The 27,931-nt window shown below is 40.7% G+C and overlaps 1 protein-coding gene across 2 annotated transcripts; it reads right to left on the bottom strand.

Annotated features, from left to right (window-relative positions):
- Positions 1–321: 321 nt before the first annotated feature.
- LOC114153449 (voltage-gated potassium channel subunit beta-2) lies at positions 322–27,931 on the bottom strand. 2 transcript variants are annotated; one of them, XM_028032001.1, is made up of 14 exons: positions 27,587–27,931; positions 6,935–6,978; positions 6,818–6,855; positions 6,580–6,659; positions 6,346–6,390; positions 5,884–5,928; positions 5,762–5,805; positions 4,709–4,795; positions 4,530–4,615; positions 4,316–4,436; positions 4,121–4,215; positions 3,869–3,989; positions 3,080–3,168; positions 322–1,559 (listed from the first exon to the last, which is right to left on the bottom strand). In XM_028032001.1, the coding sequence occupies exons 1-14, from the start codon at positions 27,880–27,882 to the stop codon at positions 1,470–1,472; spliced, it is 1,281 nt and encodes a 426-aa protein (XP_027887802.1). In that variant the 5' UTR covers positions 27,883–27,931; the 3' UTR covers positions 322–1,469. The 2 variants fall into 2 exon arrangements, with proteins under 2 accessions (XP_027887802.1, XP_027887801.1); XM_028032000.1 differs by lacking the exon at positions 27,587–27,931 and adding an exon at positions 22,076–23,658.

Raw genomic sequence — 27,931 nt, 5'->3', positions numbered from 1 at the left:
CGTATTTAGAAAAGAAAAAAGCATTTTGTGAGCCAGAACAGCTGCTTGTATTTAATTTAATGTTGCTCTGTTCTTTTTGGAAGATTACTAAAGGAGCAAATCTTTACGTCATTTGGAAATAAAGTCAACACAAAGAAGAAGAGCAAAGAAAATATGTGTGTGTGCGTGTGTGTGTGAAAGAGTCAAAGGGATACAGAAGGCATACTCTCAAGAAATTTGAGCAGAGAAGATATATTTTAAATTTCAAGAAAAAAAAAAGAAAAAATACATTTGCTAATTCTTACCCCAGGGCTGTTTGTGTCATATTAAATAATTTTTCCCCCTACAGTTGGAAAAGTACAGTTTTACCACAGTGTGTCCAGAGCTGTCACCTTCCTGCTCTTCAGCTACCTTAAACCTTTTATTTTAGTACAGTCTTTACAGTATTGACACTTTTTGTCTGTACTTTCCTGTACAGTTCCAGACAATACAAAGGGTATAGGTCAAAGGTCAGATGGACACGGCCGTGTCCCAGGATTGCTGGGACTCTGTAAAGCGAGGCCTCAGCAGCAGGGTGCTGGATCACACTGCAGGACTACTCGAGTAATAAAAGAAAAAACGAAACAAAACATTGGCTTACAAGGGCACTGCAAATCTACATAAGCCATAAAAGCCATGCCACATTTACGCCCGATTGGGGCTGATCCTCTCTTAAAGGGACATGCGCACAGTTTACAAACAGAGGAGGCAAAAAGACTTCTGGGAAAGCAGCAGGGTTGGGAAAGTCTTCATAAACTGCACCCACTAATAACATCTGTTTGCATGTTTTTAAGTGACTTTTGCTAATGAAAATAAATGGTTAATTTTGTACTGCTTGATGATTTTTAAAAATTTTTTTTCTTAAACTAGACTGTATGATGATTTATTTATTTATTTTTATTTCCCAAGCAACCCAATGTTCCCAACCCTGCAAAGCAGTGAGCGTTGCAGACCAGTCACATGCACATGATGGGAAATGTTCAGCTAGACACATGGGTGCTAACCTCTGTCTCTCTGCGAGGGGGAGCAGACCCGCACGTCCAGCAAAAGCACCGTTTAACCAGAAATGTTGCATTCAAGCAAAAAGGTGGGATTTCTTTTCTACTTTGGCGCCATGTCCTGTGCTTTGACTGCAGCTGAAAGTTGCAACGGTTTCTCAGTTCCTGTGGGCCGCAGAAGCTAGTCACTTTGCGTCTATGAAGTCTGCGAACAATTGACAGTGAGCAACATATGATCCTTTTTGTTCTTTTTACAGCTGAGAGAAATTTTCTTTTTTTTTTTTGTTGTTGTTGTACATAATACAATTTGTTGCGCAAAAATGGGTATGCGCGCAGACTGGAAGCATAATGTTGCGGAGAACATGCAATTTGAGTATACAGCAGAGCAAAAAGCGAAGATTCCCACGGTTTTCCTGTCATGAAACGTCATCTGTCACTGTTTGTTTTGCATCTTCAAGCACGCGTCTCTTTCTTCGAGTGTGGTTTGTTTCCCAGCAGGGCGTCGATCTCAGTAACGGTCTGCGATGTCATTTGGGATAAAATCTGGGGGGCGAAAAGAAACAGGGCAGTTTGTCAATTGTCTCTTTGAATAGCACTCTGTAATACTTTTGGTTTAAACAACTGTGTCTATATGACTTCAACTTTTTCAAATATTAACAATATTTTTTCTTTAAAAAGTGATGTTAGCTTATTAAATGGTTTCCAGCTAAATACATAAAAAAAAGCATATCAGTCTCATTAAATAAAACAATTAGTTTCATCAGCCTCAAACACTAATTTGTCACTAAATTATTAAACTATTGGTAATCACAATAAACGGATATTTCACTAGCGAGAAATAAATTAACAAATATGTAATCAAAAAAAAGAGTTAGAGGATTTTTGGTTGGGAATGAACGTTCAGCTTTTCTTGATACAAATTCTCTCTCTCTGAGGTAAACTCATGGTTTATGCGCATAATTTGCATCCTTCAATCGCCCTTTTCTGTCTTGGAACCGGCTCGCGCTTCTTGCTCCAGGTTCCTTCGGGTCTCGGCCTCGATAATCACCGATGGCTCAGACAGCCGCGGTATACCCGAGGAGGTTACCCTGAGGCTGGAAGGCTGTTTGCTGCGTTGTGATAAATGCGAGAAAGAAAACTTCCTCGAAAAAATTTGGGAGAATGAAAACGGCACCACCAAATTTTGAACTAGTTCAGATTTGTTCTTTGACTTGACTGAGCTCTTCCTCATCACTCTCCATTGCACTCGGACTCCCATCTCCAGAAAGGTGTAAGGAAAAATAAGCAATCATATATATTTAAAAAAAAAAACCATTTGTTAATTTCTCCAGAGTATAGAGAATTCATAACATGCCCGGTAAGAGCACCGCTCTCCGGACCGGCAGGTTCCTTCAGAGCCTGAGATTTCACTCTTAGAGGAGAACATGTGAAAAGTATTCACATGTGATTTTAACATTTCATCAAAGCCCCTCCACTGCATTTTGGAGAATCTCCAGAACAGGAATTAAAACTTATTAAGTTCAATACACAGTATCATTTGTCACAGTTGCTTTTCTCGAATCATTTTCGACATTAGCAAAAACGTAAGCGTATTTTTCAAAACAATTCATACAACCAGCAAAGCACCATGGATTACCTACAAACTGAATTGTTTTTTGAGTTGATGTTGTTTTTGTTTAGATTTTTTTTCTTTCTGTTGCCTTTCATTTTATTGATCTGTGTATTTCCTTCAATTGTATATAATTGTTTTGTTTTTAATGAAATGAATATCAAACTAAAACAACAATTTTCTCTATCAGTGAGTATATCAGAGCCTCAGACTGACAAGTCATTGTTTAATTTTGTACAGATAAGACAGTCAAATTGATTAATTATGTAATTATGTTGTAATTATATAGAGAGATATATAGTTTTCCTGCTCTGCCCAAGTCTTTTGCAGCCTCTAAAAGCTTTTCCTGGATAAACAAAAATAATGTGACAAAATGTAGAGGAATTCAAGAGGTATCAGTACGTTTGTGAGACTCAGCAGGAATAATGCAGAGAAAAAAGGAGCAACGTTTTACCTGGAGAGCTCCGAGGTTCTCTAGTAGCTGGTCAGTGTTAGAAACACCCAGAAGCACAGAGCTGACACCCTCACTTCGCAAACACCAGGCTGCAGAAGATAAACACAAAACCATGAGCTGCTGGCTTACTCTGAAGCACCTTCAGTGTGCAGGATCTGAATGCCAAATTTGTTCATTCTAGACGGAAAAACTGGCCACAGAATGGGAAAAAGCTAATCGATGTTTGCATTTGGTTTGGGGACGATGCATCTAGTGGCACAGCTGAAAACATGCTAATGCAACACTGGAACATACGGAGTACATCAGATGAGATGTCCTGGTGAGGAACCTCACAGTAAGCAGCTACCAAAGGTAAAAACAGTTAATGAAAGTGTACTTTAAATTAAAGATGCAGTACAAATCTTTGCAAGACAGTTTCTGAAGATCAATGGGGGAATAAAAAATATCTAAAAATATCCAGAAATGTTTTCATTTAAGATTGTAGGATTATGCAAAAAAAAAAACTTATCCAAAGGTTTCACAAATTAAAATAAGAAATGGTGAGTATTGTAGTTTAACAGCAGCTTATTATGATCATACTAACAACTTTTATTGCATCAGCGAGAGGAAATAGCCCCAATGAACAACTACTTACTTAAACCTGACCATGTCTAACCTGAAGAAAAGTTATTTGGCACCTGATATAAAATCTACCAGATTTCAGACACGACTTTCTTCTCACACATCACTGACATGAAAGTGGACATGTTTTATGTTGTCGTCATAAAATCAGACCCTTTGTCATGGTACCTATGGCCAACTGTGCGGCGGTGCAGCCCAGTCTGTCTGCCAGTAGATGGAGCTCCTTGATTTTCGCCAGCTGCCTTCTGCCTTCCTCGCTGTTCACCCGCTCCTTCAGCCACTGGTATCCCTTCAGCAGAGGCAACATAGAGGAAAATCTGTGACTTCTGCAATAGCATTACTGCTGAGGTAGAGAAACCTAGCCGGGCTTATTCTGAGCGAGAGAATTCCCTGACGAGAGCCGCTTAAATCAGAACTGACCTTCATCGCTGCTCTGGAGCACTCGGGCACGCCGTCGCTGTACTTCCCTGTGATTAATCCACAAGCAAGTGGAGACCAGGTCATCGCCCCCACACCTGAGAGAAAAACAGAGAGGGAGAGAGAACAATGAAACCAAACAAATCCTTAATTAAACTCATCCGAGTGGCCAAAGTTCCAGGAACGTGAACGCCTCACCGATCTTGTGGTAGAGTTCAGGAAGCTGCACCTCAACTTTGTCCCTCTGGAAATAGTGATACTCTGCCTGCTCGCACACAGGTGGGATCAGGTTGAACTGTCGCGCAACGGAGTACGCTTCCTGGAGACCGAAACAGAGCCAGAATGAGCAGAGAGGAGAGCTGGGGGCTGAAAACAATGAGTTTGTGTCGACTGCGGTTTTCTGAGTACGCACCATGATCTCCATTGCGCTCCAGCGGGAGGTTCCCCAGTACATGGCCATGCCCTGGTTTATTACGAATGTCATGGCCCGAACAATCTCTGGAAAATCACAGTGTGAAGCAGGTTATTAAAGAACACATCTCTTGAAGTTAGGTTTTATTGACAAATACGTTAGATACGTCTAAAACGGACCTTCCATCGGACTGTTCACGTCATTTCTGTTGGCAAAAACTAAGTCCACATAATCGAGTTGGAGCCTTGATAAGGATCCTCGTAAACCTGAGAGAAACAGCGGTCAGGCTTTTAGACTGATAGACTCAATTAGGCACAAATGTGTTTAAAGAGAAAACTTTCATTTGCTGCTGATAAGCACATAAGAGCAAAGCACACAGGTTAATAGTTAGCAGCTGTAATGTTCACACATCTCACAGATCTTTGGTAATACTGTTAACAATTGAAGAAGAAAAAGGGGGAAGTTTTTTGAAGAAAAGCTCTGGGGTGAACATTAATCTCATCATTCAAAACATTTTGAATAACATACAAGTTGCTACATTTTAAAGAGGATACAGTCTCCCAGGTTTCGGAGAAGACGTTTTACTTTGACTAGAATTAGTGAAAAACTAAACAAAAAAAATTCAAGAGATGAAATTGTTGTTGAAATGTTGAAGCTTTTTTAATTCAACTAAGAAATTTAGCTAGACGTGTCGCAAACGATGACAAAACAATGAAGAAGGAGAATCTAATATGGAAACTGCTTTTGTGAACATTTGATGAAAAACGGCCTTTTGAAAATTAATTGCCATCACCCCAATTTTTAGACTCTTTGTTGGAATAAAGCCATGATTCAGGATAACCTAACCTAAAACATTAAGATTATGTCCAGTCAGAAGAAACATGTTGATTGAATTTAGAAATTAATTAGAGCCCTGTCCTTATTCTTATACAGATTAATAAAGTCATATGTACATTTTAATTGTTCGATTTAAACAAAATTGAGCTCCTTCCTACTGGAGGAAAGAAATTAATTTCCTTTTGTTTGTTTAGATTATGTCTGTTTGCATCTCATAATTTACCTGTTAGTTGCTTTTTAGGCTCTCTGACATTTTAATACGCTGACATACTGTGCTTTATATTTCTCCTCTGCTATTCTGTATGTTCTAATTTAAGCATAACAAAGACTGAGAAGAGACTCAAACATTATTGTAGGTTAAGATACTTGAATGTTAAGAGCAGAATGTGTCTTACCTTCAATAATGTGCTTTCGGGAGAGTCCTCGCTCTGTTTCTGCTCTGTGCAGTGGTGAAAACAGACAATAAGGTTATATGGAAAGTACTGAAGAAACAATAAATCCTTAGTGTTGGACTTACTGGCCTCCCCAGTAGATTTTTGTTGTGATGACAAAACTTGAGCGCCTAAAAAAGGACACACCTGTGAGTTTACACCTATAGAGCCTAAAAAAAGTACATTTTAATTTGGCTTGTTTCTTCTCTTCAGGTGGAATAAAAAGTTTTTAAATTCAAAAAGGAATATGCCCTCTGTTCACTATGTTGCAGTGAAACTTGGGTGAGTCAGCAACAAGGTTCTGATCTGGGAGTTTATTCACATATTATATGATGTTTATTTAATGGTTTTATAGTTTGCATTAGGTCAAAGCTCTATAGTTTTCTAAAGTGCATAGATTTCCCTTGAGATTAGGTTTAAAAGCAATGTGATGCATTTAGAGGAGGGATTATCAGCAAATGTTTAACGTAAAATAACAACAACAAAAGCAACATTTGTAAGCAATTTTACATCCATGTGAGTCAGACAGAAAAAATGGTTAACATCACCTCCACCCTTTCTTTTTGATAATGTTCCCTAGGGTGATTTCCGCTCTGTGGAGAAACGAATCAGAGATTAGTCTTTTTTTTAAAAAATCCTGAGCTTGCATGAAACCCTTTGGAAATTCAACATATTATTTGTACATAGATGAACACTTTTCTTGGTTTGTTTATCACAAAAAAGAATGATAAATGTATCGATTGCTGAAAAGATGGAAGAAAAGATAATTATAGGAGTCTGACCTTCCAGAGGCGTAGACCTCTGCCGTGTCAAACAGGTTGACTCCATTTTCAAAAGCGAGGGTCATCAGGTTCTCCGCCATCTGAGGGAACGCAAGTAGTTAGGAAACTTTGGAGACAACCTAAACATTCGCGGCAGCACGTGAAAGTTATACAAGTAGACATGAAATCCCTACAGAAATTTGTTAGTTCTACAGAAACCAGTGGGAGAGGGAACAGAAAACAGCAGAGCTGCTCTCACCTCATCAGAGATCTGAGATCCAAATGTCACCCAGGTGCCTGAATAGCAAGAGACGGCTTGTTGGTGTGGAGGATTTTAAAGAGAGATTAATTTTTCAGTGCCTTCCAACCAACTTACCTAACCCGAGGCAGGATACACGAAGGCCCGACTTCCCCAGGTTCCTGTGAAACAAAACACCCCACAGTGACAAACCATTTAATGAGTGGACATTTAGTTCTTTGATCATTTGTTTGTCTTAAAGCTAAACTTAATATATCGGATGAACAACATGACAACACCCAAAAGCAAGAAAAAAAAGAACATATAATGAAAATCTATAAAGGCAGGTGCAGAAAATTGAACTTTATTTTTAAAAATGATCATCAAAAAGTGAGACTGCCTGTTTAAAACCTGCATTTGAGCATTCAGGTATGGTAAATTGATGCCAAAAAGCTGTAATCTTAGAGAAGCAAATGTTGTTGCCAATCAATCTGGCAAGGTTTCTACATCCACTTCCAAAAAAATGTTTGTATCCAGCAGTGAGAAACATTATTCACACCTGGAAACTATTCAAGACAGCTGGAAACTATTCAAGACAACTATCTGAAGCACAAAAACAAATCCACAGAAGAGCTGAGAAAGGAAGAAATCAAGGTTTTTTTGGATTCACTCAGTCAGAGTCCAAGCATTAATCACATGTTGCATCTGACCTAAGCAAAGTAAAACCCACGTCTCACTGTGGTATCTTCCCTTCACAAAGAACAATTATCACTGACTGATGAACTTCACTAGATGAAAGAGAGAGAAAAGGAGAGAAAAACACTTAAAACAATTAAAAAATGTGACAACGGTATAATTTTCTTTAAAGGGGTGGTATAATGTATTTTAGAGCACAATCAAGAAGTTATCAGTTTCCGCCAGTGTATCATAAGCCTGGCGGGTCACCAAGCTTTACTTGTGCCACCACCAGACTAATCATTGATTATTTATTTAAGTTTTTTTTAAATGTTAGCAATTTTTAAGACTTTATAGTTGGTGTTCAGGTATTAATCTTCCAATAACACATAATTATCAAGTGACATTTCCAAATTTCCCATCAATTTTAAACACTTTTTAACTCAGAAACATGACTTGACGCTGGATGAATGACTGCCCTGGAGACCAACCCCCGGGCTTAGCAAGTTTTCTGGGAAACCTTGAACTATGTTACCTTCGCTTGTTATAAAAATACTACTACTTTTTATTACTTAAATTTGAATTTGCAATTTAACTCTTAATTGGGCCTCTGTCTCTTTAAGAAGCTCCTGCTCTTTCCAACACTCCTTTCAGCTTGTCATCACAACAGCGGTCCTCCATTAAGGCTTTGGCGTCGTTCTGAGGAGCGTTGCACTGAGAAGTTATTCTTTATCATCGGCTGATGAGCTTAGCAGATGCGTAGCTTCACCAGGTGTTTGCTAACTGCTGCTGCTGCTAGTCTGGTGGAGCACAGGGCAGAGCTCAGTGACAGCAAGCGTTTCTGCATCCTGAGCGGTTGCCATGGGACACAAAAGGATCAAAGTTATGTTTTTGATGAGGGAGTAACATCATAACATCACTTAAACCTCAAAAAAGTTGATTTTACATAATACTGCATGTTTTGCATGCATGTTCTAGGCACGAACTCTTCCTCTGCAGCTAAAGTGAAAGTTTCTCCTGCCTCAGGTTAAATTTGATACTTCTGCCTAATTATTTTTGAATAGGCGACCTTTATTCGTTATATGTGAACAGTTGTGTGGGTCACTAAAACCACTTTGGGGGAGCTGGAGATCAGCTCCCGCTAAAAGCTTCTCTGGTCTTTACTATAAATGACCCAAAATGCCCCATAAGCTATAGAGGAGTACATTACCCAGCTTACCACCTCTGGTTATCCAGACAGCAGTGTTGAAGGCTTGGCAGGAAGAGGCAGAGAGCTGCATCTAAAACAGCGGCCTGTGCAGCTGAAGCTGACGTGGGCTTCATGCTTGCTCTCCTCCTGTTCCTCCTCCTTTAAACTCGCTCTCCCCCATCCCAATTAGCCGAGGAGCCAGCTGGAGGGACAGCAGAACTGCGGTGGTGAAACTCATCGCTGCTCGTCTTTTCATCTCCTCCCCTCCGCTGCCTGTCTGCCTGCGTCCGCGCACAAACGGCCAAATGCAGACAGACAGACTGTCAAAGCATTTAGACACAGCCAAACGAGTCCCGCTTTTATTGTCCTGGTCTATTTTTAAATGCTGGACGTGGAACTATTTTTAGCCATCCCCCCCACTGCATATCTAAGCGTTTGCGTGTGCAGCATTTGTCGGTGTATGTGCTCTGCGTGTGTGGGTGTCAGATGCAAAGTGTTTACGCCATTGCATTAAGCCACGTCAAAATACCGCGCAGGTGAAAGGTTGGGGATGACTGATGAAGGGAAATGTGTTTGTGGGCCTCGTGCGTCGCGAAATCCTTGTATGGTGATCTGGCTCTGGTTCATCAGGCAACAACAGCTCTGCTTCTTTCACACTGAGGGAGTTCATGTAAACAAGTGGCTTTTCTTTCAAACCAGATGTCAGATCAGTTATTTATTAATGTTTTCATTTGTTTTAAATGAGTTTTTCTGTCTTCATTCCTTCCTTTTCTCACATAACAGTATGATGCGAGGTCGGTGTCGTTCTTTGCATGTGTCTGGCCGCATGGTGAGCCCAGTAAAATAAAGTACTCTCCCTGCCTGCATGGATTTTAAGCTAAACATTCAGTTCTTCCTGATGGAAATCAGCGGACTCGTTCGCTACAAAGAGTTTATTTACGGAGGACGCGTCAGCGTCACGCCAGTCAGAATGAACGTCATGTTACTTTGAGGTTTATAATTATACATTTGAAGTGTTCTTTTTTTGCAACAGAGAACAAGTTTAGTTGTAGTGACAATATCCATCCATAAGCACCGTTCTTTCTGGATATTTGATCGCTCTTCTTATTACAAATGCTGGTAAACATCTTCAAACGGTTGATTTTCTTGCACAGAGCCACCTTTAAGTCATTAGCATCAATATTTACTTCAAATCTCTGTTGAGTTTGGAGTCAAACCCCGAGTGTTAGCAAGGTTTATCTATTCCATAACCAGTTTACATGTGTGTTTCGGACCATCATCCTTTACAAACATCCTGGGTCCAAGTCTCAACCGTCTAGCCCAGAGGTCTTCGACTCCAGTCCTCCAGGGCTGGTGTCCTGCAACTTTTAGATCTGTCTGTCCTTCAACACACCTGAGTTAAATAATGAGGCCATTATCAGGACTTTGCTTGTAGATAAACGTGAGGAACAGTTTGGTGTTCCAGCAGGAGAAAGGTCCCAAATATCCATCAAAATTGGTTTTTGGGATAAACAAAGCAGGCTGAAAAAAACAATCTGGGATGGCCCAATCCCTGTTGTAAATTTGGGGGGTATGCTTCTGATGTTTGGGTTTATATAAAAGAATAAAACATCCAATAAAAATAAATCCTATCACTGATGATGAGAAGAATCAGATATGCTGTCAGAAGCCCATTTATAACAACACTGCAACATTTAGAAAGTTGAACCAAACATAGAGTTTTAACACTTTTTCAGTTAGAGAAACTGGAGTAAATTGTTTCTTCTTTCCAAAATTAATTTGCAGTGAAATCATTTCACTGTTGGGGGGGCACAAAAGCTGCTCAAATGCATAATTAAAAGCCCACATTATTATTCTTGTAGCTAAATTTCTAAGCTGAATGTGCATGTAGTCGTTCTGAGAGAAGCTTTCAGGGAAACTGGAAGGTGTGTTCCATTTTCGAAGCCTGTTGTTTAGCCCAGGGCTGTCTTCCACAGGCGAAGCATAACAACACCAGCCTTTTTCCATACTTTCCTCTTCAAACCTCTCCACAATGACAAACACAAAGGTTATTATGTGCGACAAGCACAAAAACAAAACATGAGTCAGCATTAGGAGAATGTCAAGCATCCAAGAGAGCCGTTACACAACTGCAAGTCTCTCTTTTGTCTGTAAGCTTACATCCAATACGCCCGTTAAGGATGGGAGTGCATGATGCGAGTGTGTGGCATGTTTTGCCGAGCGTTGCGAGTTATTGCATTGTTGCCGGGAGCAGAATGCAATGGCATGCAGAACTGGGCGAACTGTCTTGATTGCCGTGTCCCATAAAATCTTATTTTGTTTGTTTGTTTGTTTCTGGGCAGCGGAGGACGTCATTGTTCCTGTTTGTGACAGCTAACCCCTCCACCGCCATCCCCCCTACACACACACACGCACACACACACAAAACCACCGTCCTCTTCCTCCTCCTCCTCCCACTCTTAACTCCACAGCTCTCTGCAGTGCTGCAGTCTGCTAAATTACTATCAGAGAGTCTGGAGAGACACATGCTCACTCCTTTCCTCTCGCCACCTCCGTCATGCCTCTTCCACTGTATCACCAGCGCACACATTCGCACACACGTCAGCAGACTGCTCAGCCCATATTTTGAAAAAAGAAAAATGAAAACCACACCAAAAAAAAAACAAAAAAACAAACAAAATCCTTAATGTGCAGGCTGACAGTTGTGAACGTTCACGCTCATTGGGAATTGCGCTGGAATGCAAGGACAGATCTACATGTGGACACGCATGAATGCACTCGTGAGCAGGGCACACAGATGCTTCTCTGTGGCCTCTGAAATGTGGCTTCCTGCATTCTCCTCCTGTTTTTGTTCATTCATTTCTGCTTTCCTGCTGCCACAAATCACAATCTCCAAATAAGATGATTACAAAGACCTGGATCTTCCATGCATAAATTGTTAATGAGGGAAAAGGAAAGGGAAGAGACACAGGGGGAAAAGTAGACACACACACACACACACACACACACACAGGTGCGTTGTCATGGTGTAGTCAGCATTTTAACCTGTGCTGACATTTACACTTAGTTCTCACCCCAGACAGAAGGAAGGTGCTGGATACAGATGGTTAGGTGCAGATGATGGAGATTTTTTTTCCCCCCCTTGCAGTTGTCATAAAATGCCACACACATGCTGAGCAGGCTTTTCTCCAGAGGGAAGCACATCTAGATATTAATAACAACCATGTGTGTGTGTAGGGGCGTGTGTGTTGGTGCTTATATGAGCATTTTCTGAACACTAGCTGTGGGAAGATGGTGGAGAGTCTGTTGTCTTTTAATAACACTGTGTTCCAAGCTCTAAAGGGTCAGTTCGCCCAAAATTAGATTTTTTTCTCACATCCTAAATGTTATTATTATTATTTATTTTTTTTTTTTTGCCACCTGTTCATGGGTTTCAAACTTATTAGCTCCACTCAGAGATGGGAGGAGGGGAGACATCGCCACGGTTCTGTTGATTCTGAATTTGGACTTCTCCACATTTTGTCACATTTCAGCCGCAAAACTTCACTTTATTTATTCAGGGGATTTTATGTGAAGATACTTTAGATTGGTAGAAAATCAGAACTATCCAAAAAAATGTGACATGCATTTGCAGTCAGGCCCTTTTTAAACCAGTTCTCAGATATAACATACAACACAGTATCTTGGAATCTGAGTGTAATTTAATCACAGGATAAAAAACATCTCAGATCCTGCATTGGCTGCGTTGAAAATGTCAGCCACTGGTTTTCAAGTCGTGTTGTGCTTAGGGTATTTCAGTTTCCCAAGCTGCATTTTCTTTGGAAAATTTCAGATAATGTCTTCAGAAAAGTCAAGAAATATGTGAATTTCTTTCAAATAATTTGGACTCACATTCAACAGAAAAATACAAAAATTGGTGGGCAGGTTAACAGAGAAATTAGATACTTGTTAGTGGGATTAAAAAACTCGACACTGGGTTTTAGGTTCTCGACCCTAAAGCTACACCCAGCGCATTTAAATTGGAAACGTAGATATCATATTATGCACATGTGCTATAATGGCTTAGTTAAAGTTTGGTTTTAAATCAAAATCCTTGCATTTCAGAATTATGCACCATTATGTGTTGGTCCAATACATCCATCTATCTACCCACCCATACAATATAATTAATAACACAATTCCTAAAAAGTAATATTCCTTTTTGACACAATGCAGCATCAAAAATAAACAGAAAAAGCCAGTTCTTCAGTTCTTTAGCAGATTCTGTGGCGACTTATTTTATTGGCTGGACTAGACTGTTAAATTCTGACACAAGGGTTTTGTTTAAAACTCAAACTATTTATAAACTGTTTGGCTGAACACTTGTTTTTTTTGTTTTGCGTGTAATGTGAAGATATTTTATTCTGAGATGTGCAAAAGACAGTTTTACAAGTGGGTCTGTACTATTTATAAAATACACATGCTGAGAGTGAAGCAAGTGGGAAAAAGGCCAAAAATCGCTCACTTTCCCTCGCATGCAGGCATCGACACACAATCTCAGCTGCCCTCCTCCGATTCTACAGTAACCATAACATTTTCTCGGTCGTCGTGACTCCTTTCAGCTCAGAATACATTTATTAAAGCTGCCTGGCATTGGGAGATATTTTTATGGTAATAGACCTTTAAAAAAAAAAAAAGCATGTTAATAAATGCATGTGTGGCTCCGTCTCTGGCTGAAGATGGGGAGGGAACATTAAGTCAATTTCAGAGTCGCATCCACAAGTTCAAGAGTTAATAAAATTGATTGTGTGAAAAGGTCACCACCCTGAGCTGCTGTTTGATTTCTGGCAGACAGAGGAAGATGAATACATTGATGTGTCATTTTCCCCAGACGGCTACCTCATAAATGACAACTCAATGAATTAAAAATGATGAAAAATAGCCAGTGGAGTAGAGTTTATCCTTCACTTCTGTTGTTTACTTAAGCCTCAGTGATTTAAACTGTTCTGCTGCTTTGGATTCGTTTTATTTTAAACTCTGTGTTTATTTTGAGGAGTCTAAAGTCAGGTTGAATTCAGACATTGCTTAAGTTTCTCAAGAGGAAAATGTTTCCTCAAGCTGCCATGCAAGGTGTTTCCTTATGTGGTCCTCAGACGACAATTGTTCATTAACTATTTTTGTGTTTTGATGATGTAAAGCACTTTGAACTGCCTTCTGGCTGAAATGTGTTATAAAATACATTTTATTGATTAGGAATGTACAATGTAAGCGCAAAGATTAAAAAAAATCAGGATATCAAGATAATCTGTTAATGTCAATAGCCTTTTTTATCTTTGGGGGGAAAAAAAAGATGTAGGGCTGTTGTAAAAGAATATTTTAGTAACCGAATACTCTATAGACTATTTTTACGATTAATCGAGTAATCAGAATACTCTCTCTCTTTCTCTCTCTCCTGTTCTTATCCGCTCACCTGCCTAAATACACCAGCAGCGCTCTTCCCACCATTCGCTGTCGGACCCCAAACATTGCGCCAAGCAATTTAAGAATGCTTATTGGTCCCCATAAATCGATGAAAACCCGAAAACATTACGCTGCTAGCACTTACAACAACGTACAGGCGGGGAGTGAGAGCGCTGCCCAACACGAATAACGACTCGGCCGGAACACGGTGCGCTAACGAAGCTTCGAGGCAGATAGATTTTTCTAGAGAAATTTTAATAATCGAGGTACTCGAATCAGTCGAGGAATCGTTTCAGCCCTAAAAAGATGATCGAGTCCTGTTAGCTACCCTGTTTCGTTGGACTAACTTCAGAGAGAACTTTCTCTCGTCACAATCCATCGGTCTCTGGGGAAAAGGTTGTTCTTCCTCTCTTTCAGTTGTGAGATGTTTGAGGAATTGAAGTACCAACATCCTCTGATGGTTTCCTAGGTTCAGGACATCCCATTTCTTAATTCTCAATCAGCTGCTTGTGGATTTACTGGTATGTTTGGAGTTCCTGACATGCTTTTTGCATACAGTCTCTACACCTCTGTAATTTGAACATGTCAAACTGTCTTCTAAATAAATGATGGACGCGTCATAAAGTGGAATAACTCAGGGGCATCACGTGGAGCAGTGATTAGGACAGGCGCCAAACCCCGAGTTCGACTCCTGTCCTTATCCTCACTTCTCTCTGTCCACTTCCTGTCTGATTACCGTTTAAAAAAGGCCACAAATGCAAACCGCCATACAGTTGCTGTTAGCCCGCGTCTTAAAATAAGTGAATGCTATGAATATAAGTCTTGAACAGGGAAATAGTTCTTAGGTTGGTGCTTGTTGGGTGGCACTTGGTTCTAAAAATATTATTTGGGACAAAAAGGTTAAATGCTACTAGCAATATGCAGCCACAGAGAAGAGCAACAGGCTAAATGTTAGCTACAAATGATGCTCTTTGAAATTAATATATTCAATAGCTAACTGTTTTAGCATAGGTTGTACAGTAACATTACAAGTAGATTTAATGAAATATAAACCATAGGAAGTACAAACAAATGATGAATCACTGGTGTTTGCTACATTTTAAATATTTGGCAGCCATATTGGATTCTGAGGTAAGAATAATGACTTTCTAACTTGGAGTTATGACTTCAGGAGTCCTTCCTGTTTATTTTTCCAACCTTGAACGAGAAAAATTTCACTTGTGAGTCCAAGTGAAATACAGTTTTTAAACCACATCCTTCAGCTTAAGAAGCAAATATGAACTTTTTAAAATGTCTTTATAAAACAGACAGCAGTCATCTACAACATGTTCAAGGTTAAGCTGATAAATAAAATGTTAAAACTTAATTTCTAAATCCCTGTCTGAGCCCATCCGAACGGAGGAAAACATCCATGTCTGACTTTGACAAAACCGCTAATTCAGTGGAAGTGATGAGTATTTTCTGGCTCTGATTATGATGGTGGCGGTCCAGAGCAGCCCTGCTGACGACCATCAGCAGTTAATTATTGACAAATCCATCCCTCGTCAAACAACGCTGACCCAGAGGTCGCCTCACATTTTGAGGGGATTAAGTTATCTGCTTTCATGTACTTCTTCAAGTACACAAGCATGCTGAACGTCTTAAAGTACAGGCAATCAAAGCACTGTTCGGGTAAATGATTTAAAATGAGAAATTTCAGGATTGGGATTAGGATTTAACTGCAGGTGACAAAAATAAGTGGGCAGAAAAGGAAAAAAGAAAACGTCTCATAAGTCGGGTCCTTTTTTGACCACGTGCCAGGCTGAAATGAAGCAAGTTAAGATACAGTGGGGGCTTCGCCTGAGACATGCTAGCCCTCATGGTGAGTCACTAATCTGTTCATCCAACTGGAAACTCGGCTACAAAAACCCAGAGACTGGAAGAGAGAGGAGAGCTGAAGGTCAGAGCTCCAGCAGCTGCACTCTGTGATCTGTAAGCCACACGAAGTATTTGTTTCCCTCTGATTATTAATCACTGGAACAATACAAGGCCAGATTGCTTAATTACAATTTAATTTATAATGATGATGATGACGACTCTACTATATGAAATGAATCTGGGTTTTTTTGGGGGGGGAGGTTACGAGTGCTTGGGATTTATTAGGTTACCATCAGGGCTTGTAAGTAAATGAGTATTGCTTGAACTGTGTTATAATCACTTAAAAAAAACACTTTTACTTATAGTATGTTGCTACTCCGGTGACATATTATAACTAATACTAACAGTTCACATGTACTTTATGCAATGCAAGCGGCATTTCAGTGGACATTTCTGTCCTCATTTTAGTAGGATTGTGGCAAAAAGGAAGGAAGAACAATTTTTTTAAAACTATTTTGTAGAAAATTGATCAAATTTTACTTTAGTGATGATCTACTGCCAGATGAAACTGAATATATAAAGGTGAAACAGATGAGATATTGTAACCTTTGTAAAATATAACCCCATCATTCTATCCTAATGCAGTGAACACAAACTTCTATTGTTTTCAACATTTAACTTTTCAAATAAAAATGTGGTGTGTATATGTATTCAACCCTAAATAAAAAATGACTTCAGAAATTACCTAAATTCAGAAGTCTATACATTTCACCTGTGTATAATTTAATCTCAGAACCTGCGGCTTCTCTGCACAGACTTCAGAGGTTTGTAAGACTCCATTACCGTCATGAAACCCAAGTAATAAAGTTACAGCCTAATTAGTTGTGCATTCCCAAAGACACTGGAGACATATAATCGAAGGTGCTTTAGTCAGATGGGACAATAATTAAACTTTTTCACCTACATCCAATATGCTTTGTGGTAGGAAAGTGACATTGCACTTCACCGATCTCATTGTGACACACAGTGGTGGTAGAATCATGCTGTGGAGATGATTCTCCTCAGATTTGATAGACAAATATAAATATGAGAAATATCTGGAAGAAACTTGGCAGAGGTTTTAAAAGACTTTGTAGCAAAACTTGAAGCTGGATGTGTTTATGAGTGAAGCTAGTAGAAGTATATTACTTCCTTAAAGTCATGTTTTTATGAACAGAGCCTCTCATTTTGACCCAAAAGACTTGCAGCTGTGATGACACCAAAACTTGGGTGAATGACCCTACGCAGCGACATTTTAAAGTACTCTTTAGTGTTTGTTTGGTCTAATCATTAAATGTTCAAATAAAAATCGCTGAGGTCGTAACCTGATAAAATGTGAGAAGTCCCAGGGTTATGAACACTTTTTCTAAGGAACTGAAGGTTAAAATGTCAGAACAGGTTACATTGTGATAGACCACTTGGAGGCAGATTATTCAAAAATACTAAAATATTCATTTGAGAAACTGTGAGCACATTTTGCTGCACGGAAGGCAAAGACCTCACACTTCGACGCAGCGGTCGGATGTCTGTCTATCTTTAATCTTTTCTGATGTTCTGAAGTTCTTTCAAACATTATTTACGCTTGAATTATGTTCGACTTTCATTTGTTCTTTGCGTGTTACAATGTTGAATGCTTCGCTACTCACATAAACTCTGTGTTTTTCTCCCGCCTTAATGTAAAGGCATGCAGATGACTGCTGCTGCGACGACAATTTGCCCGGCAGCCATTAACTCACCAACATCTGTTAGGAACCTCGGCACAACAGGCTATTCTGCATATCGGCAATTTACAGACAGGAAAAAGATGTTCAAACAGGCATTACTAGCAGGAGTGAGCAACAAATGTTTTTCCAAAAAAAATGTAAATTAAAGGTTTTGCAAAAATGCTGGAAAGAGTTGATAGATATCTTTAAATCTAGAGATTAAAGCCGACGCCAATATCAAAACCAACTCCAATCTATATACCATAGACGTTAAGAGTTTGTAGTATCTTATTGATCTTTAAAAAGCTGTCATGGAAATGTAAATAATCTCCAAAAAGCCCTTAAAAAATACACAAACCTTTGTGGTTACAATCTGGCAAAATGTGAAAAGGCTTAAGAGTTATGAATATGTCTTCAATCCACTGCTGTAGGTGAAAAAATAAGGTTTGCATAGCCCACGTTTCCCTGGGAGGAATCTGACTCAAGAACATCACAGGAAGACTTGAACACACTCACAGAGAGAAACACCAGAACGCTGCATTTCACAGTAAGAAAGCTGGAGTCAAGGGCTGCAGGGATTCATGGGAGTTACGGCAGGCAGCAGGGCCCGTCGTCTGTCACCTGCCGGTGAGTGACGAGTAGCGAGTTTAATCAGATGTAGGAAGTGGCTTAGAAAACATGTAGTCAAACAGGGTGAGTGGAGGCAAAGATGTGAGCCATCTGGAAATTGGGATTAGATCAAAATTCACTACCAACTGTTCACTTCTGCTCTCGTTTGGCTTCAATCGGCGTCACGCCAGGCTGCCCTCCCAGATCGGCTCAGAAACAAACTAACAGTCTCATCTGAGCAGTGCGCGGACATGTTTGCGCGCTCTTCGTCGAGGAGATTTTAATATCCACCTCATCTGGAATACAGCCTGATGATGCTGGAGCTAAGACCGGGCTCAGTAGCAAGGTGGGCTGATAAGAACGACAGCCACGCTCACTGATTAGAGAGAATAAAAGAGGAAAAAAAAAAAACCCTAAAGGAGTGCCTGGGGAGTTGCCAATGGCAACCCTCGCTGTCCATATGCTGTATAGACTTATTGTGCCGCTGCGCTCCCTATTAGTGACACTCCTTTGAAGAAAGCAGAATAATCTGACGACATCAGAAAGTGCGAGTGCAGTTCTAAAAAGGACGAGCCACTGAAGGAGATATCCCAGTTTTGTTTTGAGCCTCATTCCCTTTTAAGGCATCCAATTAAATGAACCAAATTGCCTGAAGAGAATGGCAGGAATTCAATCAACCTGATTACTAGAAAAACAGGTCATTAAAACTCTCCGAGTTACTGACTGTTCCAGTCAAACTGAACGAAACGCATGAACTGGGTTCTGAATCACTCTGCATGCTTGATTTTTTTTTTTTTTTTTTTTGGATGCACGTCCGTACGAATGGGTCTTACACCCCTTTAAGAACCCGCTGCGCATCAAAGCTGCATGAGCTGCTGTTCTTATCACGGCGAAGGCTCAAATCCGTCAAACGGAACCGAATCAGACACGAACAAGGCCTTCCGTGCTGTTTATCTCGTCAAAAAATGTCGTTCCTCCTTCATGACTCAGAGCTGGATTTTGCAACTAAGGTTTTCCGTGCAGACGGCGCTCAGTTGAAGTGCTGCTTTATGAGAAAGGAATGCTGTCAAAGCTGAGTGACCCGGAGAGATGCTGCAAAAAGCTGTTACTGCTGTAAGGATTTGTATTAATCTGCAGCGAGAGGCCAGGGCGAGATCTGCATTAAGTCAAGGGGGCTGTTTGCTGTGGATTATGCTTTTTACGTCCATCAGCGTAAGCATTTCTAGGTTTTCATGTCATATTTTAACGTTAGAGAAAGTGCCTCACTCTGAGAGCTGCTTCTCATCCAGCTAATGGAGATATGTAGGTGGCGCTTGCAGGTAATCAGAGGCAAATTGGTTACATTTCACCTCAGGCTCACCTGAGCAAAAAGACGGATCGGAATGGAGACAAAAAGGCTTGAGCTTATCACCTGTAAGCATGATTTGGTTGGAACTAAAAAATGTCTTAAATTAAAAATAATTTGATTTTTAGACTTTTAAATATCTTAAATATGCTCTGACCTTTTTGTGTTGTCTTGTACTGGGATTTAAACTATTAATCCAATTGGTTTTGGAGTTTGTTTTGTTTTGGGGAGAAATACTTTGGCAGCATTCTTTCACTGTGTGAGTTGTCCTTCTAGTAAAGGTATTTGGACATTACTATGTCGCTTACTAAACTAGGAAACAGTAAATGGTCACACAGAGAGCAATTTAAAATCAGGAATTCAGCACCAAGACAAAATGAAAAACATCTCCTCCTCCTACCAAAACTGACTTTTTGTAGTTTACTTTAGGAAATCAAATCAAATTTGTCTTTATTCAAGCAGTTTTTTCATGGGAAATTTGTATTTTTGTTTAGGTTTGGTTCCAAAACAGGGAGTTAGCTAAAAAACTGCATCTATTTTGTAACTTATTTTATACTAAGTTTGAAAGTTTGAAGCTAAGTAATGTGGATGTGAGATGACTGGGGTCACATGTAAGAGGAAGAAAAAAAATCTACCTTACAAAAAAAGTCATATTTGACTTGGTTTAGATATTAAATGTGCTACATATCACCTATTAGTAAGTAAATTATTATGTTCACTAATTTTCTTGGGGCGGAGCTTTATCTAAAAACAAAGTTAGTGTTAGTGGATGTGAACTGTGTAAAGTTTCAGAGTTTGCTACTGCAAAGCATTTACTGACTGCCAGATTTATCAGTCCATGATTTTCACTAAGTCTTTAGAGTCAGAAAACACACAGGAACAGACAATTTTCAGTGCTGTTGCACAAACCATACCCACTTGCAAAATAGCCAACTCAGTCAGTTTGGAAGTGGAGGACAAGGACTATTTAAACAACATTTATGATTGGTTTGTAGCACTTTTGCTTCGCAGCCAAAAGGTCCCACAATCCAAAAACACGAGTGTTGAGTTATTTGGTGTCTCTAGATTGTTTTGTGATTATGTGCTTGGATGGATGTTTGTCCTGTGTGTCTCTTTGTTGCCTGGTGATTGACTAGTAACCTTTCCAGGGTGTCCCTCACTTCACAACCTTGAGCTTGGTGTCTAAAAGCTTTTTTTTGGTTTTTACAAAATATCCACATATTTTGATAGAAAAAAGGCAAAGTAACCAAAACGGTTGGCTTACAGAGAGATACAGAATCAACCAACATAACTAAAGTAAAATAGACGTAGTTTGGCTGAGAAAAAACTGGAAACCCTTCCAGTCATTTCTTGTGAAGGTGTCAATAGTTATCAGTCAGATATGAACATCAGTCAAAGCAGGGCCTCTCCACCAAAGACAGTTTTCCAACACTACCGTCGGGAAGCAAAGGGTCTGATGCTCACAATTCTTTTACTGAAAAAGGTATACATAATATACTGTGTATATATATATATATATATATATATATATATATATATACAGTACAGACCAAAAGTTTGGACACACCTTTTAATTCAATGAGTTTCCTTTATTTTCATGACTATTGACATTGTAGATTCACACTGAAGGCATCAAAACTATGAATAACACATGTGGAAATATGCACTAAACAAAAAAGTGTAAAACAACTGAAAATACCCCTTATATTCTAGTTTCTTCAAAGTAGCAACCTTTTGCTGTGATTACTGCTTTGCACACACTCTGCATTTTCTTGATGAGCTTCAAGAGGTAGTCACCTGAAATGGTTTTCACTTCATAGGTGAGCCCTGTCAGGTTAATAAGTGGGATTTCTTGCCTTATAAATAGTCATGAAGATAAAGAAAACCCATTGAATTAGAAAGGTGTGTCCAAACTTTTGGTCTGTACTGTATATGTGCTGCTTTAGCAGACTGGGTTTGGTCAGGAGAGTTGATGTGTAAGGTGGCAGGAAAGTACTGCTGGATGGACTCACAGATGGTATTCATGGTTTCCCCTTGTATTAGTAAATGTTCTGGATTCGTATGGCACTTTATCAAGGCCAGAGGACTTGAAAGCACTTTAGACTACATTCAGTCATTCACCAATTCACACACTGATGGTGGTGAGCTACTGGATAGTAGCCACAGCTACCATCTGACAGAGGTGGACAGAGTGGGAATTGAACCAGCAACCCGCTGATTTAAAGATGAACTCTTACCACCATTGCCATCATCGTAGCAATCAACAACTACCCACAGGAGGAAGATAGAAGGAGATATTCTGAGTGGTGGTAATTATAGTTCTTTAAGAAAAATTGGAAGTACTGTCCCTAATCGCTCCCTCTGTGTTCAGACCCAGCCTCCAGCCGTGAAGACTCAGTTCTGCTCCTGTGGCCCATACTCACCTGTACTTCATGTTGGTGTGCCGCCCGATGGCCTCCTTCATGTGGGCATGGCCCTGTGGAGTCTGCCGGGACCCGGGGCCATCCCTGTTCTTCACCGAACCTTGGGAGACGTGGTTACCGTTACCCCCCTGTCCACCACCACCTCCTCCCCCTCCTCCGCTGCTACCTCCTCCCGATCCACTACCGCCACCTCCTCCTCCACCACCACCGCCACCTCCTCCACCGACTCCTCCACTGCTTCCTCCTGGAGGTGGGGCGGTGCGAAGGCCACAGAGCCGGTCCTCACTGCGGCTCTTCAGGTTGTGCTCAGTGCATGCGAAGGAGACCTGCATCCTGACCTCTGCTCTGTGCTGCGCCGACAGTCAGAGACGTGGGGAGCCTTTTTTCTGTTATTGTTGTTGGAGGAGCGTGAGGAGCGGAGTAAAATGGCCAGTAATGTCTACAAACCACTGGTTCTGTTGTGGCAGTGCAGAGATGCTCATGCAAAGGGCTCAGACAGGGCAGGTCAGAGATTTTGGCAGAGAGCTGGTGCGAGCAGGCAAGAGTCCAGCCTCTAACATGACACACGCCGAGTTACCGTCTGCTCTGTCTCCTTTCTGTTGATGCAGAGCTGGCAAAGGTGGACTCTGAGAGTTTTCACACGCACAAGATGCATCGGGGCTGCCCTCCAACAACCATCAGGAGGGGGTTGTAATCTCTCAGCGGTCCTCAGACGAATGTGGGGATGTGGCGGTTCCTAGGAAGCCCCTGCGCTGTGCTGTGATGGATGCCCTTCCCCACATTCATGCACCGGCTCCTTCGGCTTGTGTTGGGTGATACAGCACTTGCCAGCTTGCTGTTTTTCTCTTCAGCTAAGGCTACTTGAGTCTGTCTTGAGCTGAGGAGCTGCCGCAGCAGGAGAGACACAATCACAGCCACTGGCATCCTCACTCCAAGCGTCAAAAAAGGGCATCTTTTTATTGTTGTCACTGTAATTAACGCAGAGCTGGGGGTACAAACAAAAAAAAAAATTGACTTTAGTGGCTCCAATTTACATCGCGAAGGAGGAGAGTCCCGTACAGGATTCACACATTCAAAGCCCGCCGATGCAGCATCATCCTCATCATCATCATCGCTTCACGCAGCACCAAATTGATGCAAGGAAAGAAAATAGGCAGCGAAATTCAGCGGCGTTACCTTTAGCGCATCAAGTTGCTCATATACCGGCAGCGGCTGCAGTGGGGGGTTCCTGCGTGGCGGCAGAATCTCACGGTGCACGGATAAGAAAAAAATGCCGGCATACTGGCCTCCCCCCCCCACACACACACACAAACACACCTCCTCCAAAATAAAAAAAAACAGCTGCAGCAGGCGGTTTTTTAAGGCGTCGATCCCGCCTGTCGACTCTCCTTCAGTTTTCTTCTGTCAGTCCCAGAATCAGCCCCTTTTCTTCCCGTTTGCAGAAGCGCCAAAATGTTCACGACACAGAAGCAGTGTGATGGTTTGGTGGGTAACTCTGTGCGTTGCTCTCTCTCAGTCTCTGTCTCTCCTCCCGGGTGGACTCTCTACATTTTTCATCACAATCTGTGTTGCTACTGCTGTGACAACACTTCTTTCTTCACATCTTGGAGCCAAATTAATGGTTCCCAACCGTGTGCCCCCCCACCACTACAAAATCTGTCACATTCACTCCCAAAGGACCTGACATGACATTAGTTATTCTGTTTTTTACCCCCTTTTTTTTGCTCTCATCTTGGTTTTTCCACACGTGGCTCCCTGTTTTAAATTTTTCTGCCACACCCAGGCTCTAAAGCAAAACAGCAGGAACAAATTTTGGATTCAAATAAATAATCTTGTCATAGTAGAAAAATCTCACGCCTATTAAATGTAAGAAAAACCGAGCCCTTGTTTTGATTAGTCAAGTAAAAATGTATCAATTAAAATGTGTTTTTAACAAGTTTTTTTTCTGTCTGAGGTTTCAATTCATTTCATAACTACTGGCACTCCTACATATTTTGTGCGACCCAATTTTTTCTATAACATTTTCAAGGCTTGCAGTAAACTTGTCTATAGATAGAAGATGTCCAACATGAGGTCCGCAGGCCATTTGTGGTACATGGAATGATTTTGTGGAGACAGCTACTGCAGTACGAAGCTTACATACATTTTCCTCTAGGAAGTTATCCTACTGCAGTAGAAGCCAACTTTTTAAAGGCTTTACACGTCTTTATTTGAAGTGCACTGTCTAAGCTTTACATATCACTTTGTGTTACTGTATGTATCATCAAATTAATCTCAAACCGATGGGTTATTAGCTGCCCAGGGAGTGGAAGTAGTCCCTCTGAGTCTGTGTTTAAAACCTTGGCTGCTAAGTCCTTGGGGAAAAATGTCAGTCCTGGATTCATTAGTTCCTACATGTGGTGAATTCTTGTTTTAAATCCGTTTGTAGCCCCAGAGCAGATTGTGAGGCACTGAGCAGTCAGCTGGATGTAGGACTCTGATCGACTCATTTGGGGACATGTAGAAGCTGGGATGGGCAGGTTTCCAGGTGTACAGACCTCATACTATGATGGTTTTAGAAAAAGTAAACGGTTCAGCGATTGTTGTGTCTGTTAAAAGGTCAAATAATCACCTGGAACCTTCATCATCACATTGACCATGTCTTTGTTTCTTCTTTCAATCACTTCATACAGCAATAACAACGGCTCCATTTTCAACAGGGCTGTTTTCAGGAGGATATCGTAATAAATTATGATTAATTTACAACATTTCACCCAAAAGTGCTCAATAAATAAAGTTTGATTGATTGTTCGTTTAAATATTGGGATTTCCTTCTGCCCTTTCGGTCAATTTTAAGGTTGTGGATCTGCATTTGAGAGAAAATATATTTGACATGCGCTAATAGTCTGTGAAAAAACATTGTATACATGGATATGCATTATCCATATGCAGAAAAATGCATGGCTCACAGCAGGGGTGTCAACTTCTTTTTCATTTAGAGCCACAACAAAATCGTGAAGAGTCAGTTGTGGCAAAATGTACAAATAAAACTGCCTAAACTGTTAAAATAATGCATATATTTCACAAAATAGAAATAGTATAGCTTTCTATATATTCAATGAGTACTTCAATTATTTATTAATTGCTGTAACTTGGCAATATACAAGCCAAAAGTGATTTGATTTGATTTGACAGATGAAATAATATTTAACCACACAACTGCTGTCTCGAAGTTCTATTTTTGTTTTTATAGGACCACATAAACAGCTGTGGTGGACCAGATTTGGCCCACGGGCCTTGAGTTTGACACATGCGGTTGAAGGTTTAGTAATGTGGACAAGTGTGTATTATTAATGCATGTGTCCAGGCTGTCTCAGCATCAGTGCTCATTACAAAGGTGTTTCTTTTTTTTAACTGTTATTCTCCAGGAACTTCAAAGTCTCAATGAGAGATGAAAGGCCGACCTGAAAGGTGAGGCTGTTTCTCATTCGCAGGTGGCTACAACCTGAACCAATCAAATTCCCCAGCTCTGTTTTTCCTTTAAGGGTTGATAGCCTCTGTTTAAAAATAGAAATTGTATGATGTGTGAGACAAATTTCCTGTACAGCTTTTCTGATCTGCCTCAAGAATAAATTGCACCTTTTAAGCCTCTCTAGTAGTTTAATTGATCATTAACTGATCCATATAGTCATAAAGGACAGTAAATAATGCTTTATGTTCATAAAAATGTCCAACTTTCAAAGATGAAATGATGCATTAGGACTTGTTACTGTTGGTTTAAAATGTAGGTTTCTTGAATTGACTCTTTCTTACCAGAGAGGATAATAACCAGCATCTGTCTTGTTTTTCTTTAAAAAGGACTCACCTTTCTGTCAAGTTATAATTCAGCACAGAAATAAAAAGAATCTTTCATACTATTTGATGCCTCATCCATCCTGAATAAACCGAGAGTAAACGGAAAACAAATATGAAAAATGTAAGGGATGACTGCTTGTATTAAAGACCTAAAATTAATTGTTCGCCTGTGTGTTGTCGTCAACCATGGCCAACACTGCCACCTAGAGGTGACATGACAGGTTTCCAAAGTGTTTCAGCTATATCGTGACACGAGTTATATTATTAAATCTAAAACTCAAAGGATGGGAACCTTGGAGGCTGCTTCCTCAGATATTTAAACTTCCTCAGCTGACTCCTTTCAGAGGAGCAGCAGGTTTGCTCTGAGCTCCCTGAGGATGATGAAGCTCTGCATCGTCTCTAAGGCTGAATCCTGCAGAGGAAGCTCATTACAGCTGCTTGTATCCAGCGACTTGTTCCTTTGGTCATATTACGTATTACAATTGTCATGATGCAATCAAAGACCTCATTTTACTTTATTGGGATTGAGTGCATCATTCTGAAACAGAAGGAAACAGATTTATGCAACTTAAAAAGTGTAGTCGGATTTGTGTTCAGTCCTCCTTTATGCTGAAATCCTGAAATGAAATCTTGTGCAACCAATTACCTTTGCCCAATTCAAAGCATAGTAGAGGCAGCATCATGCTATGGGGAGGCTTTTGTTCAGCTGGGGAACAGGGAAGCTGGTCAGAGGTAGTAGGAGGATGGAGGTAAATACTGAGAAAGACTTGAGACCTGGAGGTGGAGGTACGCCTTCCTCCAGAGATCATTAGTTAGAATGGCCCGGTCAAAGTACAGGCTTAAATTTACTTGGAAAGTTGCAGCAACATCAATGCTAACAGCTGCTGTCCATCTGAGTTAGAATAACAGAATAGAATAGAAACAGACCTGATTGTCCCGCAGAGGAGAAATTCAGGTGTAACAACAGCAACAGATTTAAAATTCTTAAAGTATTAAAAACGATATATAAAAAAAATAATATTAACAATAACAGTAATATCCAGTACAAGGCTATAGTGTAGAATATTGTAGAGTTATGAGCAATTCAGTCTCTAGATGTGCAAAATTGTTAGCGACATGCCTCAAAAGACTTGTAGATGTAATTGCACTGACTTGACAAAATGGGGAAACATTTTACAGGATGTGGATACTTTTGCAAGGCAATGTAAGCAAAACACACCAGTGAGGTGACATACGCCCTGCTGCTGTGGATCTGTATCTTCTAATCTTGTTTTTCATTCCAGGGTGACACAGAACTGCAGGCTTTCACATCCCATTTAATCTGAGCACTTTAAACAGAAAGAGCCACGTAACGAACTAATCCCTGCCTGGTGCTGTCCAACGCGCACGCATCATTAACAATGAACTTCTGCACCGATGATATTGACCCAATGAGGCCGTCGTTGGAGGTCAAATTAGACATTGACTCATGCACGAGCCCCATTAGCGATCCACAGCAGCCAGAATCTTCTGTGGTTTCAGCCACATTTACTCAGTGGCCTCTCTGCTCTTAAACAACATCAAACATTTCTTTCTAGGTCACCAGTAAAGAGAGAGAGAGAAAGAAAAAAAATCTGCAAATATAGTTGTTTTTTTCACTCATTGCAACATTAATGTCTCAGTGCTTGTGCCTCTCACCTGTATGGCATAGCCGAGCGCTCAGCCTCACACTCAGCCAGGGACAGGCCACACTCCCTGAGGAACAGCTCCAGTCGCCGTCGCTCCACCAGCCGGTGGGCTGCCTCCAGGATCTGGGACGCCAAGGCCTCCGACTCGCTCTTCTGCGCTGGGGTCTTGCTGCTCTTGGTTCCAGTCTTGGCAACGATGCTCGTTGAAGAAGCGGACGCCTTGGGCTTCTTGCTGATGCCATAGAGGTCCTCCACGGAGTATTTCCCCCCTTTGCCTCCTCCGCTGGCACCGCGGCTGGCAAACATCGTTAATCCGGATCCGGATCCGGGCTACCTGAGTCGAACTGATTAAAAC

Source organism: Xiphophorus couchianus, chromosome 11, assembly GCF_001444195.1.
Source record: "Xiphophorus couchianus chromosome 11, X_couchianus-1.0, whole genome shotgun sequence".
Lineage (NCBI taxonomy): Eukaryota > Metazoa > Chordata > Actinopteri > Cyprinodontiformes > Poeciliidae > Xiphophorus > Xiphophorus couchianus.
Note: the sequence above shows the minus strand (reverse complement) of the source record. Positions and strands in the feature narration are given on the sequence as shown.

Coding starts and splice junctions, on each gene's coding strand:
- LOC114153449 (XM_028032000.1), bottom strand. CDS start 22,407: ATGCAGGTCTCCTTCGCATGCACTGAGCACAACCTGAAGAGCCGCAGT. Junction 4,216..4,315: donor TGAACTCTACCACAAGATCG/GTGAGGCGTTCA, acceptor TTTTTCTCTCAG/GTGTGGGGGCGATGACCTGG. Junction 1,560..3,079: donor AGAACCTCGGAGCTCTCCAG/GTAAAACGTTGC, acceptor TTCGCCCCCCAG/ATTTTATCCCAAATGACATC.